This window comes from Phocoena sinus, chromosome 10 (genome assembly GCF_008692025.1).
Source record: "Phocoena sinus isolate mPhoSin1 chromosome 10, mPhoSin1.pri, whole genome shotgun sequence".
Lineage (NCBI taxonomy): Eukaryota > Metazoa > Chordata > Mammalia > Artiodactyla > Phocoenidae > Phocoena > Phocoena sinus.
The window spans coordinates 90,904,290-90,922,811 of record NC_045772.1 but is presented as its reverse complement, the minus strand read 5'-3'; the positions used below and the strand labels follow the sequence as shown (position 1 = coordinate 90,922,811).

The window sequence follows — 18,522 nt, the reverse complement described above, 5'->3', positions numbered from 1 at the left end:
GAGGCCCGCGTACCGTAAAAAAAAGAACAAAAAAAACCTGTGTTATGAATCTGTCCATATTTTTGGCTTTCACTTCCATAAATCTATATCCTCCTATGTGATTAAAACTCTCTATTATGTATATTGATCTCCAAGCTTCAAAGGGCCACTCCTTATTTTAAGTATTTTGGATTTGATGAACTGTCTGCCCCCACTGACTTAATGCATACCTTTTATAATTTTAGAGACTGTGATTACAGCCTGTTGGCTTTCGACTTTCCAACAACAGAATCCTAATCCCTTTTTCAAAGGTCTACCTTCACATGGTAGACCCTCTAACCAATTTTCAGTGCCATTATCTTTCTTCATGTGTGGTAATCCCAGGACACCAGGGTGACCACCATGTGCCTTTCTGTAAAGCTGAGAAAAAGTTGGGTTTTCTCTGTAACTTCCTTTCCTCAAATTTTGATTGCTTCTTTGTTTATGGTAGTATTTTAGGTTGACATCTCCAGGGAAACAGTCTTTTTTAAGTACAATATCCCTTCCCTGAACTCTCGTGGGGAAATTCAAAGTCAGCAGAAGAGGCAGAGGTCACCACGGGTCACTTATTTTTCCCAACTGTTCCAGTTCACTCTTGAGTTCCCTCAGGATTTTGCAGTGATCCTCTCTAGTTCAAGTTATTTATTTATGTCGGTTTTGTCAGTTGTGTCTGGAACCTCTCGTCCAATGATTTACCTCTGTTTTTCCTCATTCCTGTGCTCTTCGTGGTTCAACCTGTAACTTGAATGTTAGGATTTCCTTAACATCCTCCTTGAGCTCATTCACCCCCCCAGTCCTGCTGCCTCCTAGTTTACTGATGCTAATAATAAAGAGCAGAGTAAAAAATTATTTTTCTTCATCATCCCAGAGCACTCCTTTGACACTAATGGTTTTCAAGAGGCCAGAATGATTCTCCAGCGGAGTCAATGTATATACAGAAACCACAGTGTGTTGTGTACAGGTTACCTCCCATGCTGGTTTTTCATTTTCCTACGCCCTCTTGACGGCCCATTGCCTTGATTCTAGTACCCCACCCCCTCTACAAACAGCAGAAGTCACTGATTAATTTGACCATATCCTCAGATGCGTGTTTCAAGTCCCTGCAACATGCCGCACAGGCCGTATTTTGATGAGCCCTTTTCCCCTTTCTCAGCTGACCAGGCACGCCGTGTGGACCCCTGCACAAGTGCAGCGAGGGGTAGTCAGAGAGTAGGGTAGTCAGGCCAGACCCTGAAAGAGGCTCGGGACCAACCCTGACCACTGTACAACTCACTTCACCTCTCGAATCTCCCATTCCGATGAACAGATACACCCTACTATATATAAAATAAATAACAAACAAAGACCTACTGAATAGCACAGGGAACTAAACTCAGTATTTTGTAATAACCTATAAGGAAAAGGATCTAAAAAAAGAAATAGACATAGATGTATGTATAACTGAATCACTTTGTTGTACACCTGAAACTAACACAACGTTGTAAATCAACTATACTCCAATTTTTAAAAAATTAAATAATAGGGCTTCCCTGGTGGTGCAGTGGTTGAGAGTCCACCTGCCGATGCAGGGGACGCGGGTTCGTGCCCCAGTCCGGGAAGATCCCACATGCCGCGGAGCGGCTGGGCCCGTGAGCCATGGCCGCTGAGCCTGCGCATCCAGAGCCTGTGCTCCGCAACGGGAGAGGCCACAACAGAGAGAGGCCCGCTTACCGCAAAAAAAAAAAAAAAAAAAAAATTAAACAATAAAAATATATATTTTTAAAAAGCTCCCATCCCTCATCTGTAAAAAGTGAAGGACAACGTTCATTAGTTGTTTGTTGTAAAGTATACATCAGGTGAACCGATATCATCAAGATAAGTGCTTTGAAATTGTAAAGTGCCACATGTGGATGGCCTTCGCCTCTCCTGGGCTCTCTTCTATTTTTATCAAAGGTTTTCTTTAATTTTCCTCTAATAGGTTTTCCCAGGAGGTCAGGCCTTGCTTTGAGCAGCCGCTTCTCCTCATTGGCAGCCTCCTGATTTCTCAGGAACTCTCAGAGATGAGTCTGTAAATAGTCTTTTATTTACTTTTCCTGTGGCCTAGCTACTTTATTTACGTATTTATTTAGACACAAAGTTTGGCCACTGCGTAGGTATGGGTTGAGAAACCAGGCAGTCTCTGTCCTTATCGATGCCCTGTGCTTGACTCAACACCAGAAACCATGGAGGGATGTGTCATAACAAGAAAGGGAAGCTCAGTTACTGATGTGATGTTGTCACAGTATAAGGGAATATATTTTCCCCAAATTTTGTTGAAAAATACATGTGAGTCCAGGGAAGTTTGAAGTATTTAATTTTATCCTTTGTATGAAGTTGTCATACAAAAGGTCCTCGAAATCCTGTGGTTATCTTAACTGGTTCTTAGTTAAAGGCTATTTTTAATGGTATTACTTAGAGAGAAACTCCGGAAAATAAGGAAAAAGGAGAAATGACCTTGACTTCATGACATAAGGACAGCTACTCTCAATATTTTGGCGTACCTCATCTCGGCCTTCATTCAAGTATAATGTTCACACAATTGTGCTCATATGCCCTATACACATATGCCAATTTTACATTCTGATTTTTCACTTAATATTTTGCTACCTGTATCATCCCAAATTGCCTAAAACTCTAAACTCTCATTTTAAAGACTGAATACTGTTTCATTTTATTTATTTATTTATTTATTTATTTTTAAAAATTATTTTATTTATTTATTTTTCTTTTATTTATTTTTAAAAATTATTTTATTTATTTATTTTTAGCTGTGTTGGGTCTTCATTGTGGTGCACGGGCTTCTCACCGCAGCGGCCTCCCCTGCTGCAGAGCACAGGCTCCAGGCGCGTGGGCCTCAGTAGCCGCGGCACGCAGGCCCAGCAGCTGTGGCTCGTGGGCTCCAGAGCACAGGCTCAGTAGTTGTGGCACACGGGCCCAGTTGCTCCGCGGCATGCGGGATCCTCCCGGACCAGGGCTCGAACCCGTGTCCCCTGCACCGGCAGGCGGACTCCCAACCCCTGGGCCACCAGGGAAGTCCCATACTGTTTCATTTTAGATATGCTGTTGCTTACTTAAAACATTCTCCTTTTTATAGGACATTAAATTGGATTCTTTCCTTTCTTACTTTTATCTGTCCACAATGCCATTTATTAGCATTTTATTAATTGTACCTCCACCAACTGTAGGTGAAAATGATTGCTTCAACAAACTCAAATCATCACTGAATATTATTTTTTTCCTTCAGGTTTGCTTACTTTATAGATAAATAGTTTTAATTTACAATTTTTTATGACTTGGCCATTTTTTGCATATGGTTTAATATTTCCTCAGTTTACTTAAACATTTAATAAGCACAAACTAAGTGCTGGGTATTAGGAATAAAAAGACACAGTCCCTGCTTTCCAGGAGGATTTGGTCTAGTGGTCAGTGTATTTTATTTATTTGTCACTTTAAGTGTGCATGTTACTGATGTGGATGAATTTTAAACAAAGATGAAGGTATCAACATTTGTCATAATTCTAGAAAATATTCCCTCTCAGTTTCTGGTTTGCCCTTTATTTTATTCTTTTTACTGCTTTTTATATACAGTAATTTGACATTTTTATTTGTAACTTATTTCATTGTTTAAAGTTTAAACAGTCCTTCCTTAATCAGAGAAAAATTAACCTATATTTTCCTTTATATTTTTATGGCTTAATTCATTAAACTTCCTGGAATTTATTTCAGTGTATTATGAGGTGATGTGCTACTTTTTTTTTCAAATAGCCCCATGATTTATTGATTGAATATTCATTGCCTTTAGCATTAAGTAGTGATAGTCTAAGCCCTATTATTAATCAAACTATTTCTACAGTTGATTCTCTTGGATTTTCTAGTTATAAAATTGTGTCATATATATGGAATCTTAAAAAAAAAAAGAAAAAAAAAAACTGGTTCTATGAACCTAGGGACAGGACAGGAATAAAGACTCAGATGTAGAGAATGGACTTGAGGACATGGGGAGGGGGAAGGGTAAGCTGGGATGAAGTGAGAGAGAGGCATGGACATATATACACTACCAAACGTAAAATAGATAGCTAGTGGGAAGCAGCCACATAGCACAGGGCGATCAGCTCGGTGCTTTGTGACAACCTAGAGAGGTGGGATAGAGCGGGGGGGAGGGAGACGCAAGAGGGAGGGGATATGGGGATATATGTATGTGTATAGCTGATTCACTTTGTGATAAAGCAGAAACTAACACACCATTGTAAAGCAATTATACTCCAATAAAGATGTTTAAAAAATTGTCTCATAAATAATGAAGAATGTTTCCCTTGACATCACATCATAGCATTTAATACTGCCATAGTATTAAAATATTATATTTTTGCACAGAGATATCTTGCTCTAAAACCTGTCTTTGTCTTTTGCTCCAGGAGCAGTACATTTTTATCCATCAGTGTGTGCAACTGATGTGGATGAAGAAGAAGCAGCAGTTCTGCATCAGTGACGTCATCTATGAGAATGTCAGCAAGTCTTAGTTCAGAATCCAGACCAGTAAGTGGAGAAGAACCCATCATGGGCACCCTGTCTTAGCACAACAGGAGAGGGCATGATATGGGATATGACAAAGGCAGCAGTGGCTATCTGTGCTGACTCTGACCCCACAGAGGTGGTCACAGGGAGGTGGTCATAGGGAGAGACAAATACCGTAGCAGATCTTTGAGCTTCAGTGGGCCTAGGTTGGTGGGTGTGGCATGCAAGAGCTTCAGCAACTCATGAAGATTTGCCCTCCATTCCCTCCACCCTGAACCTTAAATTACTCTGATATTGGATCTGTGCCTGCAATATCGGGATATTACCATCCAATGCTATTTACCTAGATACTTTATGCAAACATTTTACTGACTACAAGGGCCACACAAGGGGCTACAAAGAAGACATGAGCTAAAGTAGACACCCCAAAGAAGAAAAACAATATTGACAATAGTCTTAGGTTAGCGGAGTTTTCAAACGCCTTGATCTCATCTATTATGTGAGTACTTACTTGAGAACATCGTGAAAAAAAATCGTTACACAGTCAATGCCTTGTGCTCACGTTTTAACTAGGACATCAGATTTCGGAGGTGTAAGTAATCTTGGCTAAAGTAACAAGTAATCTTCTAACTCAACTCAGTAAACAGCATAGAATGTGTATGAATATATTAAGGTTGGAGGGATCATTGACAGGGAGAGAGGACAAGGGTGCCTTGAGGACGAAGTATGAAAGGCTATGGACTAGTGAGTACCAGGATAGGATTAGCATCAGACCATTGCATTCATCAGCAAACACAGACAGAAAGCACAAGGAGGCAGGAAGGAAAAAGAATAAGGAAAGACAGACAGAGACAAATTTGCAGGTAGAGGGAAAGACAGAGCCACAGAAAGGAGGACTTGCACAGAGAAGGATGCACAGATAAACCCACGTCCACATGGGCTGTGGGGTTGAGTGTAATGAGAGCTAGTGATGGAATCAGGAGGCGGTCGCTCTACTTCCAGCCACAGAGCTGTTGATGAGGGGCTTTGCTCTCCCAGGCTGCTTATTGTCTTCCTCTGTCTCTCATTTACAGGACAGGACATGATGTGAACCCCTCCTCCCTTGCTTCCAAGAGTTTTTTTTGGGGGGGCTCTACTAGCCATTTGCTAAAAAGAGCCCTGCTTTACAGTACGTGGCCAAGGAGATAATTTATCTCATAGAAGCACCGGGAAGACTTAGCCTTAAAGAGCCTACAGTGTCTTTCGGACTCTCACTTCTGGACATTCAATAATGGACCAAATTCAACCGGACACCAGAAAGGTCCAGACGCTCTGCAAAGGGCAGGAAGCACAACACTTCCGAAGAGTTTTGCTGGCCCTTTGCTGGCTGGGCTGAGTTTTTTGCTGTTGTTTTTAAGTGCAATAATTTTTGTACGTGTGTGATTTTATCAGAACGTTTTCTGCCCGCACTATTGAGCAAGCTCGTAACCCAAGAAGGATCAGGCAGAGTTGGTGTCAAATTATACCTCATTGTTAAAAAGAGGCATGCCCACACATGAAAAAATGGCAACTCTGCTTCAAGGAAATTGAACCAGTGCTATCTATAATCCAACATAAGCTTACTGGATCAGCAATGGGGAGGGTGGATCGGGGGAGAGAGAAAGGTTCTTCCCACAGATCAACTGCGTATCTTTTCCAAATATGAAGAGCTGTAATTCAGCTTCAAAGTAGAGTAAGAAAAAATATTTAAGTCTTAATTGTTCTAGTTCTTGATGTTTTTTTCTTATTAACAGTTCAGTGTTTCCTCCTTGGCCCTCTTGGACTAATGTCACTGTCCAGGTTCCTTTTCAACAAACTAGATCTGGTTCAGAAGACTTTGAAGTCTCACTCTTTAGACTCCACTGCTGTCTGAGCAATCTTGGTGCCTACAGTTTGCGTTCCTCTTTCTGTTGGCCTGCATACACGTAAAAGCTATTTCTTTGCAAACTATAGGCTGTGAACACGCACTTTCCTTCCCCCCAAAGAGCTGGGAATTTATGAAGTTGTGGCAATGAACTGCAGCGTGCTAGGACAATGACTTGCCTACATTTTGGGGGAGGGGGGTAATATTGTCAAGCATCTCTATGGATTCTGACAGAGATAACTTTCTGTTTTGTTTTCTTTGGGGTTGTCAGTTTCATTTTAACCTGTGTAACTAGCAGCAATCTGTTCTTTGCATTTTGTATAATTGCAGTACATAATTGTGTCTTGTGACATGAACACTGTCAGAATGGACACAGATGGCATCCTGAAGCCTGTTACTTTGTGTCGCTTCCTGAGAATGAAGAGGTGATGGATATACAACGGAAAACATTTTGAGTTGAAAGTAAACCCAAGCTTGCTGCTTCACTGGAGCAGTTGGCTGTCCTGAGCCTTCCTGTGTGTGTTTCGGGAGGCTGTGTCCCCCTCTCTGTGCATCCGCCCCTCGCCCTGGATCCCCGCTCTCCAGCGCATCTCCATGAAGCCATGCACGCATCGTCAGTTTCACATTTTATCAGTGACCTTTGTAAAGGTAAAGGATGCCAAGTGAACAGCTCTGCACCCCACTGTCTCTTGTCACCAAGGCCTGGCCACAGCGGAGCCTGGCACAGTTCTTTGCAAGACCTGGCCAGGCAGGGAGTCTCAGGTTCTCCTCGTGGGGAGAGGGGAGGAACGGCAGAAGCTGTCCAGAGACCCCACAGGTTAACAGCTTGGGCTCCCTGGGTGTTGTCAGCTTTGACTCGCCCCCACCTCTTCCTCCCCTTCTCACCTCCCTGCTGCCACCTTCTCTTCTCACTCCCACCCCTTTAAATCCCTCCTTGGACGTGTTAATAATGTACCACTCCATTCCCAGGAGTACATGTGGCTAAAGAAAAGTAGCAAGTGTATGTGTGACTTCCTTAGGTTTTCGCACACGGACAGGTCAGGAGTGAAGTAAGCAACGTTGGGTGAGCTGATAAGACACCTGCTGGTGCAGGTGCATTTCCCATGTTCACAGACTGGAACTTTACTTCCCTGAAACTTAAAGCACTTTGTAAATATTTTATGATTTTCTTGAGCACCCCTTCCAGGTAGGAATCAAATAGTCCCAGATCAGTTTTCCCAAAAGAGAAGATGAAGTGTCCAGAGTTAGACAGAAGCCTCAGAGTTTAGATGACAGAAAAGTCACACCAGGCACTTAACCAGGTCATTCCTTCAGGGGTCTCCACAGCCGTCACTCTGTACATCCCTGGTACACCGGTGCTCCTGAAGTGTACAGTTTATGATGGGCAAAGCATCCATCTGTCTGAAGACTTGGGTTTCAATCCCAATAGATGACTTTAAATGTATCTGTCCTAAGTCTCAGTTGATAAACTGTAGAATTACCTACTAAAAGCACCATATTTCACAGGTGTAAAGGGTATCAGATCTGCTAATTCACACAAAGGTGTTTTGTATTTTATTCCTTCATGTACCCTAGGGGCCCCTCAAACCAGCTTAATTTTCACTCCAGGATTCAACTCTAAGAATTCAGACAGGAGGCAGCTAGGGCCTCTGTGTTTTAATTAGTGTTATTTGTAATCATCTGTGAAGTGCTACAGTGTACTGAACATAGAGGCATTCGCACAGGCATTCATAGTAGCCTACGTGGTGCATAGAAAGAGCTGAAGAGTTTGGAATAACAGAATATTTAACTTTGAGTGCTACTGAGATCAAATTCCTTGGCTGCAAAAGCCAATTTTTTAAGTTAATTGAGAAACTACCACTAGACTCTAATTTATACATTTAATATCTAACACTAATACATCCATACCTATACATTCATTATATGGCTTTATTTAACTTGAAAAGGAAGGAAAGTGATGAATGGCAACCTTTTCGGGGGGACAGTGTTCTAATTCGGGGTTGACAATTTTCCACTACAAAGTCAACACTGCCCCCCAAATTTAAAATTAGAAAAATTAGTAAGGATTTCTTTTTTCAATTCTTATAAAATCTTTAATCAGATTCGATCATCGCTCCCCTTTTCTAAAAGCTGTCCCTGACCCCAGAAAGGGGATACATCTCTCCAAGAAGGCTGTGGTGTCAACGTGTAAAGCAGGGGCTGGAGACTTTGGAACTGAGTCTTTTGCAGACCTTATGAGAGCTACTTGCTAGGGGATTGGCCGTCAGCCAAGGGAGTAAAGTTACTGAATCCAATCTCTAGGAGCCAAAATCCTCCCTGCTTTCTAGCAAGGAGGCCTTCCCTTCCACCTCAGGAAATGTCTGATGTGATGTGCTTCAAATTAGCTGGCACATTTCCTAGCTCACTGATCACTAGCCTGGGGCCTGGCCCAGGCTCAGAGCTCAGAGGCCATGCCCAGGACTGAACAGAACAACCACTTTGGCCAAAGGAGTTAGAAAGCGACAAAACCTGACACACACAAACTTCTACCTTTGGTTTTTAAAGCCTCTTTGGGGTGCATTTGAAGGAAACTCGAGCCACGATCTCTCTGACTCTTGGCCTTCCACAGCAGCACGCGTTTTCAGTTTCAGTTGACGCTTATCGCAAGGCCTGATCCTGGTGGGTCACTCAGTTAACGATGGAGGATCATGTTTAGCTCTGGAAGTTGTATTACGAGGGACACGAACAAACTGTTCGGGGCAGGGTCACCTGAACCCTTACGACCTTGTGGAAAACAAAGGCCATAATCACAAGACCTGGGGCAAGTGGGGCTCTAAGCTTGGGGTCAAGGATGAGTCCCTGGTTCATCCAGTCATTCATTCAACAAATATACGTTCATCTAATCCGCTGAGTGAATAAAGCACTCAATCAAGGAAAGATTTTTTGACCACGTGCAATACACCAGGCACCAGAGACACAAATGGTGCCACAGGCTAACCTGTAAAACTGTGGTGTGGAATCAGAGTCTGGTTGCCGTTGGAAGGACTAAGAAAGCATTAGACAAGCCTTTTTCAACATTTTTCACTTGTAGAGCTCAAATGTGGTCAACCTTCTGCAGTCACACCAGTAATAGTGGTACACACCTTTTTCCCCAATGGCTTAAGGACAGAAACACCAAGTTCTCATAGTTTTTGTTACTCATCAGGCACCACAGACCCTGACACGGTCCTCCCTTCTCGATGACAATCAGCAAGCTAACCCTCTCTCCTACTCGAAAAGACTCTCCATCCCTGGCAAATGGTTAACTCTTTTCTACGGAACACTTCCAGTGAGCTTCTGGAGTTGCCACCTCCAGGGCAGCCCATCACTTCATTCCTCAGAAAGCACTTTCTTCTCTTGGTTACACATCTAAGGAACTTACTGACATTAAGGATGGGGATGGGATTGAAAGTTCTAACCTCCAACCAGCCCCCATTGCTTTCCAAAAGTTTTCTCATTTACATAAGCTCAGATGTGGTTGAAAGGGTTTTGTTCTAAATACCCAGACACCTTTACTGCTCTTATCACTTGGGAAATTCCAAGGGTTTTAGGAGTTCTAAATATATATTTAGGAGCTCTAGGGACAAATCAAAATATCACAGGTGTTCAAAGCCAAAGTGAGAAGTAAAATCCAGTTCTTCTGATTTCCACCCAGGTCCCAAGCTGTCTGCTATATGCGTGATTCTCAATGATTAGAAGTTTCTAACTTTAGTCAAATGTTCATTCATTCACCAAATGCTTACTGAGCAAAAATGCTATGGACCAGGAACTGGCCTGGGCCCTAGGAACACAAGGGTAAGTCCCAGTGTCTCCAGGCAGACAGCAGGTGGAGGTGAGGCTGATAGGATTAAGGCAGGTAAATGAGATGAGACACCCTGGAGCCCCTGGGCCCTCCCTCCACTCCTACCCATGGTTGAAACCAGCAAAGGGGTGATCTTCAGAGCCTGGGAAAGCCCCTCACATTCTTGGACCGACGTATGGCTCTATACCTCTCTTGGATAGAGGCTTGAAGTCCAAATCGACTTTCCCATTTTGGTAAAAGGGCAGGCACTGTGGCACTGACCAGGGCTGCCTTGACAGAGGCTGGCTTTTAAAACTTTCCATTTGAGAAATAGTAAATTTCTAGCCCTCAAAGAAAGTCATTTGTGGACTCAACATCCCATGTCAGGCACCGTGGGAGCGGCTGGGGCTATGAAGATAGATGAGACAAGGTCTCTGCTTAGAGGGGTTTACATTCTAATAAGGGAGATTAGAATGGAAACTAAGGGTAATAGAGTGGTACAGATGATGTGATAGAAATACATAAAGCAGCCAATGCAGTACCAAGAGGACAGGTGATTTCTTTCTGGAAGGGTCAAGGAAGACTATACAGCCACGTTAAAGTATTAAAGACTCCGGAGCCACATTAAAGAATACTAATGCCATACACTCACCCCTGGCAGCGAGCATTCATAAAACACCCATGGCGTCAGTGACCGGGACCCATGGGGGTAACCAAACCTCTGAACCTACCTTCTGAAGCTTTTCTTCTTGTTGACTCCCAAATCAAAGTTTCTTTCCAGGCCTCCACAGACAGCTCCCGTGCATGTGTTTTTCGGCAGAATCAGGTAGGTCTACTGTCACTGCAAGTGTAACCATGCACATTGGGGCTACACTGCCCAGGCACACGCAGTCAGTTCTGTTCACTGGGAGGGAGAAGGGGTAGACTGTACTCCCTGGCCCCTAGGCCCTGAAAATCTGCCAGGAGCAACCTTCCCTACCTCTCCTTCCCTCCCCCCTCCTCTACCTACCTATCATCTCCAGATAGAGACGGTGGTGCCAGGAAGACGGAAGGGGGCTGGGCCCCTGAGTTGCCACCTGGAGGAGAAACCCCCGCCTGCAATGGCCCATGATGTGATCCAGTAACACATTTCTATCGCGTCGTCATGAGATGCTAGCATCGTCGGCTAAGGCAGTCAACGTACCCTTAACTAATACGGCAGCCCGAGGATGACCTTTACGACCATGTTCCATCTCAGTAACGGTGGGAGTTTTTCAGGGCAGTGGTGTGTGACTACCCAATAAAATTCCCAGGAGACAGGTTAAAGGTGAGACAGAACAGAGAGAGGGTAACCCACAAGGCACATACGGGCTCAGGAAAAGGCCGCAGAATCACGATGGATTCTTTTAATAAATAAACTTTTCTATGGAAATACATGTACTCTTCTCCAGAAGTGGTTTTCCTCCAAGTTAGATCTCTCCTTCTCTCTCTCTCTCTCTCTTTTTTTTTTTCCAAACCCCGTAACAAGACCATTACTCAGGAAACCCACTCACATTTTTGAACCACATGTGAGGCTACTGAGAGTCCTGGGTTTCAGTGAAAAATAGGCCCCGGAGTAGTTCCACATCACTGAAAGCTCAAACGTGCAGGAGGCCAGGAGGCTTGGTGTGTGGGGAGATTCTGAGCCTGCGTGTCATGGTGAGTCCAGGGCAGTGGAAAGGACTTCAAAGCCAGCTGATATGACATAATTTTGTTCGGTTCTGAGAACGCCAAAACATCCACAGGGCTGTTTCAACAGGAAAAGTTAACTGCAACCACTGCTGCCTTTACAAACACAAGTAACAAAATCGTCTTGGAAGGGTTCTTTCATGTTCAAAATCACCCGGATCACATCCTCCCTTATCCAATGAACTTGGGAAGCAGGACAGCACAGGGCCCAGCCGTACAGCAGATGGAATGGTTTAGAAAAAGGGACTGTGTGGGTGGAGAGAAATTCAACTGAGACTCTGCCCCTGAGTGTGACTCAGTGGCTTCATCTGTGAAATGGACATAGTGATGGTAGCTTTCTCACAGGGCTTCAAAAAATAAAGAAGATAATGTGTGAGGGGCTGAAAACAATTCCTCGAATAACTTAGTATATTACATGGCTCTTCAGGACAAGCACGCCTCTCACCATCTCCAAGGGCCATCTTGGGATTCTTGAATACATTTGATAAGAGCATCTGAAGCCGGTGCCTGTGCTGGGCTGGCTCAGTTTCCCCAGGGTGACACCTGAACCACCCCCTCCCATTCCACCCCGAACAGTCACGGACCTTGGGATATAAAAGAGGTACAGCCTGTGACCCAAGGAGGACCCTCGTGCCATAGGCATATGGTGCCAAACAGGAGCTGATCCTCTAGATCAGAGCCCTGCACTGCCCACACCTGGCTTTCGACTTTGGTTTTGTACATCACAAAACCCACACTAGCGGGTTTCCCAGCAGAGCAATGCCAGGGCCTGGTTCACATCCAGTGAAAACATCTGCAATAGTGCAAGCAATCTGTGCAAATCTGTTGCACTAACACTCTGTCTGAAAAGCTGGCTACTTGTTCTGAAACCAACAAGTCAATTTGTACAAACTGCAATATGTAAGTACACCTGGGCAGGCACCACTTGTGAACACCACTGAATGCCTCCGTGAACCAGCTGCTTTGTTCGCCACCGGGCATAAGAAGAGCTTCCTCCGCAGGGCTGCGCTGACAGCTCCTTGCTGTTGGTGCCTGGTGGTTTGGGGAAGCAGAGTGACGTGATCGCAACAGTATAGACTTGCGAGTCACGGTGCTCTGCCACCTAGCAGCCCTGTGCCCTTGAGAAGTCACCCTACTATCTCTGAGCCTAAGCGTCCCCACGAAAGGCAAACCTGGTCTAATTGTTGCCATCGAATGATCAGCTCCCATTCCACCTTCCCGTTCACCAGCGAGGGTCTTCATGGAGGAGGGACTCTGTGGGCTCTGGATCAGTGATTTCCAAATGAGGCTCCAGGCCTCCTCTCTGCAGCTTCAACGAGGGAAACTGCTTTTACCTCTTTCATATGGTGGGATACTATATAAAATTTCATAGTTTAAAAAATGCTATTTCTGCTTAAGAAAAATTTTATACACTGACCTAGGATATCCGAGAGAAAAGATGATTTGCAGGATATACAGAAGTTGCAGAGTTAGTCCAAATTTCAGTTGTTCCACTTACTGTGTGACAAGCTACTTAACTTATATCTGAGTTTCAATTTCCTCATCTATAAAGTGGGGAATATAGGTGAAAGTTTTCAGCACATAAGAGTTCAGTTCCTGTTTTCCTTTCTTTAAGAATAGATGGGAAGGAAGAAGCCCTTAGCATATGATAGCAGCTCAGAGTAAGAAACCATAAAATAGGACAAGCTCTGGAAGATCTGTAGGTATTATTCACCATTTGTGTGTGTGTGTGTGTTATTCCCAGATTTTCCATTATCTGAAAGACATCATGTGTTCATCAACATGTTCAAGCTGGAGACATTATCTCCTACTCCATGGCCACGTTTGAGGGATAAGACTGACCTCTTCAGGGTAGGGCAGGTGGGGCAGCCCAGAAAAGCAGTGGGAATTGGGCCAAGTGCCTGGAATCACAGTCAGAAAGGAAAGAGCCCAAGCAATCAGCCTGGACCAGGACCATCTGGGCCTGGCAGGAGCCCTGGTTCATTGCCCAATTGGTCCCAGCACCAAACTAAATGTAATATGCCTAAAGCCCTTCAGGAAGCATCTCAGCTGTTAAAATATCCCCATTGACACAGAAATCTAGATTCTGGATCTCACTTCCCTTATCCCAATTTAGTTTAGAATCTAAGAGTATGGTTCTTAGTAATTCCTTTTATCTTATCAGAATTTTACTAGCTTTTAATTTGATAGCCTTTCTTTCACAAATGTGATGTAATACACCTGAACATTTGGGTACTAGAAGATATGTTTTTCCTGGTACCTGGGTATCTCTCCATCAAAAAAACGGAGGATATCTTATAAAACTGAGTTCAGAGCACTGGCTTCTCCCGCTTCTTTTCTGTCCTAAACATGCAAACAGAAAGGAACAAAGAGGCCAGGAAAGGAGGCTGTGACGTGGTGTGAGCCTGTGACGCAGTGTGGGAGTCGGTCCTGGAGAGGCCTGCAGAAAAGAAGGAACTGACAAACCAAGATGGTGGAAAGAGAATGGGTTGGGTTGGGGGGGAAGATGGGAGTACATACTAAAATTCCTGTTGGGGTCCCGGAACTGCTGGAAGCAGAACCCTTATCTGGGTATTGCCTAGAGCAACCACAGCTTTTTTGAGCATGTTAAGTTTTGTTTAAAATAAGGAAAAGAAGCTCCAAGAGAAGGGTGGTAAAATGGTAACTGCCTTCCCCTCCTAATTCATTCCCAGGAGCCCTTGACACAACCCTTACAAAGATCTCTGAGCAGACTAACTTAAAAGCGTGGCTTTGGGAAAAACTAAATGTCACAAGTATAAAATCACAGCCTCTGGGAAGTCAGCACTGATTTTAGGTGGTTTTAGGGTATAATTTTGCCCCAGGAGACCAATAAGACTAGCACCAGGGATAAATACAGCAAGAAGCAAACAGTTCTTTAGATTGTATGTTCTCTGATGGCAGAGGCTACATCTAGGATGCTCTTTGAACATGCAGTTCTTAAAGCAGACACTTACAAAATGTTTACTGAACGAATTTGTCTTTTCCTACCCAGAAACAACCAGTCTTTACAAAAATCCCTTTATTGAGTCTGTTCAACTTTCTGATATAGTTCCATGTAAGCACTGAGAAGAAAGAGAGCGGAACAAGCCTAGTGAGATATCCACCCAGCAGCAACTCAGCCTCTATAAATTTAATTTTAGAAAACAAATGAATCTCAAACTTTCCTATAATATTTTTAAGAGAAAAGTAGGAAAGGAGTAGTTTTAAGTGATTAGAGTATCTCTCACATTAGCTTCCCATGACCCAGTGCCTCTTAAGGGCAGGGGAGGGAAAGAGATACAATTTACTGGTTATCTTTTACAAGCAGTACAAGCCTACAATCCCTGGGATAAGGAAACTTACTAGCTCTTGATTTGAGGACAATTCCCCAAAGGCAGTGCAGCCACTAAGCTCCAAAAGGAATAAGTTAGCCCTGATGAGCTGAGGAGGCATAGATCAGAGTTCAGGGCACTGGAAGCAGCTGGAAATTCTGAAAAGGGAAACCAGAGTGGAAGCATTTGTGCAGAGAATGGCTGCAGAAATCTGTAAGTGAACCCACCCAGTTCGCACAAGGCAACATCACCCAATGCTTACCACAGTGGCCACTGCAAGGTTGAGAAAGGTCGCTGCGCTGGGAGACATCAGAGGTTCAGCCCAGGAAAAGTGAAGAGAGCTGTTTAACTCCTTGGGTATCCAGCTGAGATGTAAAATATCCTGTGAATTCATCCCCCATAAAAGGGCATGCCTTAGAAGTAAGGACTCCACTGTGAAAACTATTTTCTTTTTTTTTTTTGCGGTACACGGGCCTCTCACTGTTGTGGCCTCTCCCGCTGCATGGGCCTAGCCACTCCACGGCATGTGGGATCTTCCTGGACCGGGGCACGACCCCGTGTCCCCTGCATTGGCAGGTGGACTCTCAACCACTGCACCACCAGGGAAGCCCTGAAAACTACTCTTGATAGCTACAGACAAAGCTTGAAATCAAGTCCTGACAAGATTTTCAGAGAAGAGATAGTTTGTAGATAGAGTCCCATCAAATTAGAAGATCTTGTAAAACACACTGAACTTGCCATAATTCATCCTAGCAAAGCATAAAACCAAAGCTATACAAGCTCAAAGTGATCAGCCAATATACAGCTGATTGCTGGAATAAGAATAAACATTCTTCCGAGGAAGATAACATATTCTAAAATATCTAAAACATGTCATTTACAATGTCAAGTATATATAATAAAAAACTACTACACATGCAGAGAAATAGGAAAATAGGACCCATATTGCGGGAGAAAAAAGCCATCAACAGAAACTGAGCCTGAGAGGGCCCAAATGTTGGGTTTAGCAGGTAGATTATAAAGCAGCCTTTCTTTGTTATGGGAAAAAAGGAAAGTTGCTCAAAGGATTAAAGGGAAATATTCTTTTAGTGAGTGAGCAGACAGAAAGTCTCAGCAGAGAAATGGAAGCTATATAAAAGAACTAAGTGTAAATTCTAGAACTGATAAAATACAATAACTGAAAAGAAAATTCACTGGATTGACTCAACACATTCTGGAAGACAGATCACAGGGGGGAAAAGAAGAGTTGGTGAAGCTGAATACATATTGACATAAATTTCCAATCTGAAGAATAGGGAAGAGATGGATTTTTAAAATATTAACAGAGAATCAGTGATCTTTGGGGTATAGTAAGATACCTGACCTAACATACATGTAATAGAAGTCTGAAGAGAAGAAAAGAAAAAAAAAGCAGAAAAAAATATTGTAAGGAAAAAGCGCTTCTAATAATAGGAAAACACTGACTTAAAAATCCAGAAACTCACTGACCCCCACATAGAATAAACACCAAGAAAACCACCTTCATCAGTTTTATAATCAACCTGCTGAAGGTGAAAGATACAGAAAAGAATCTTAAAAGCAGCCAGAGGAAAAAATAAGAATGATGACTGACTTATCATCAGGAACAATATAAGCCCAAAATCAATGGAATGACATTTTTAAAGCTCTAGAATAAAAAGTAGTAACCTAGATTTCTATATACAGTAAAAAAAAATATATATATATATACTTTGAAAAGCAAGGTGACTCCAAGTTTGAGCCAAGATGGGAGTCAGAGGGACTGGATTTACCCTCCAGCCTGAAATAATATGTGCTTCACACACATATGTATTCACATACATATGTGAACATTTTTCAAGATATTGAACACTGGGCAATGAAAGATGAAAAAAATGCAGAAAACCCTACAACTGTTCCAGCTTTCTGCCTAGGGATTGCTTTCAAGCTTCAGTGCGGGGAGGGAGAACCCATGTGGAATTCAGCAGACTCCTTGAGTTGAGGAGACAAAGTTTAAAGTGTGGCAAGGGCAAGGGAGCTAAAATTACAGCACAGAGTAATAGAGAGGAGAAGGCTGCATGAGGAGAGAGCTCTGGAGATATGCATAGGGTCCCCATAGAGTCCTAAGCTGAGGATGGATCATTGCATGCCTATGAGAAAACTGCTCAAGCCTGAGGAAAGAACCACCTGAAAGCATTAGAGGAACAGTTCTCAGAGCTCACGCAGAACCAGGAATAGTCCTTATTACCACCTGCTACAGTGGAAAACATAATTCATGGAACAACAGGTTGAGGAACCAGAAGGGTTTTGCTACAACAGTGAGATAAAGTTAGTTATAATGTAAATATTGCTCTGGTTTCACCAAACAAAGCTTAAAGGCATGATCAAACTCTTACCAAGTAATTTAATAGCATCCCCAAACAAAGCACAATAATATTTAAAGGTATACAAAAGTATCCAGCACCTAACACAATAAAGGTAAAATTCACAATATCTGGCAACCAATTAAAAATTACATTAAAAATGAAAGACACAGAAAAGAATCTTGAAAGCAGCCAGAGCTTTTAAAATTATCAAGCATACAAAGAAGCAAGAAAATAAAACCCATAATAAAGAAAAAAATCAATCATAACTAACCTAGAATTTATGAAGATGATAGAATAAACAAGAATATTAAGACAGATATTTTTACTGCTTCCATACGATTGATAAAATTGAAGAAATATTGAGCAAGTTGAGACATGGAAGAAATTTTTTCAAAAAGTAAAACTTCTAAATATGAAAACTCTAATATGAGATGAAAAACACAAATGGAAGAGATTAAAAGCAGAATAGAAATTGCAGAAGAAAAGATTAGTGAACTTGAAGACAGAAATAGAAATTACCCAAAATGAAACACAGAGGAAAAAAAACTGGGTAAAAAATTAACAGAGGAAAAAAAACTAGGTGAAAAATTAACAGAGTACCAGTGACCTTGGGAAAACTTCAAATGGCCTAGCACACATGAAACTGGAGTCTCCCAAGGGGAGAAGGCAGGAAGGACAGAAAAAAAAAAAAAAAAAGTGATGACTGAAACTTTACCAAATTTAGTAAAAACTATAATCCCACAGTTTCCAAAAGCTCAATGAACATCAAGAAACAGGCAGTAAACTACACAAAGGCCATAAGCAAATGGCTTAATGCCAGTGATGAGAGCTCCACTCTGGCAGCAGCAGTAGGTAACTGATTCCAGTAGCAGTAGGTAACTCTAATTT

At 42.7% G+C, this 18,522-nt stretch overlaps 1 protein-coding gene across 3 annotated transcripts in view; it reads left to right on the top strand.

Moving 5' to 3' along the window:
- Window positions 1–7,427, top strand: part of PTPRO (protein tyrosine phosphatase receptor type O) — a 233,106-nt gene extending 225,679 nt beyond the window's left edge. For all 3 annotated transcript variants that reach the window (XM_032646712.1, XM_032646711.1, XM_032646713.1), the window contains 2 exons: window positions 4,452–4,572; window positions 5,625–7,427. In XM_032646712.1, coding sequence (XP_032502603.1) covers window positions 4,452–4,556 — 105 coding nt within the window. In that variant the 3' untranslated portion in view covers window positions 4,557–4,572; window positions 5,625–7,427. The remainder of the gene's footprint in view (window positions 1–4,451; window positions 4,573–5,624) is intronic.
- Window positions 7,428–18,522: the final 11,095 nt, after the last annotated feature.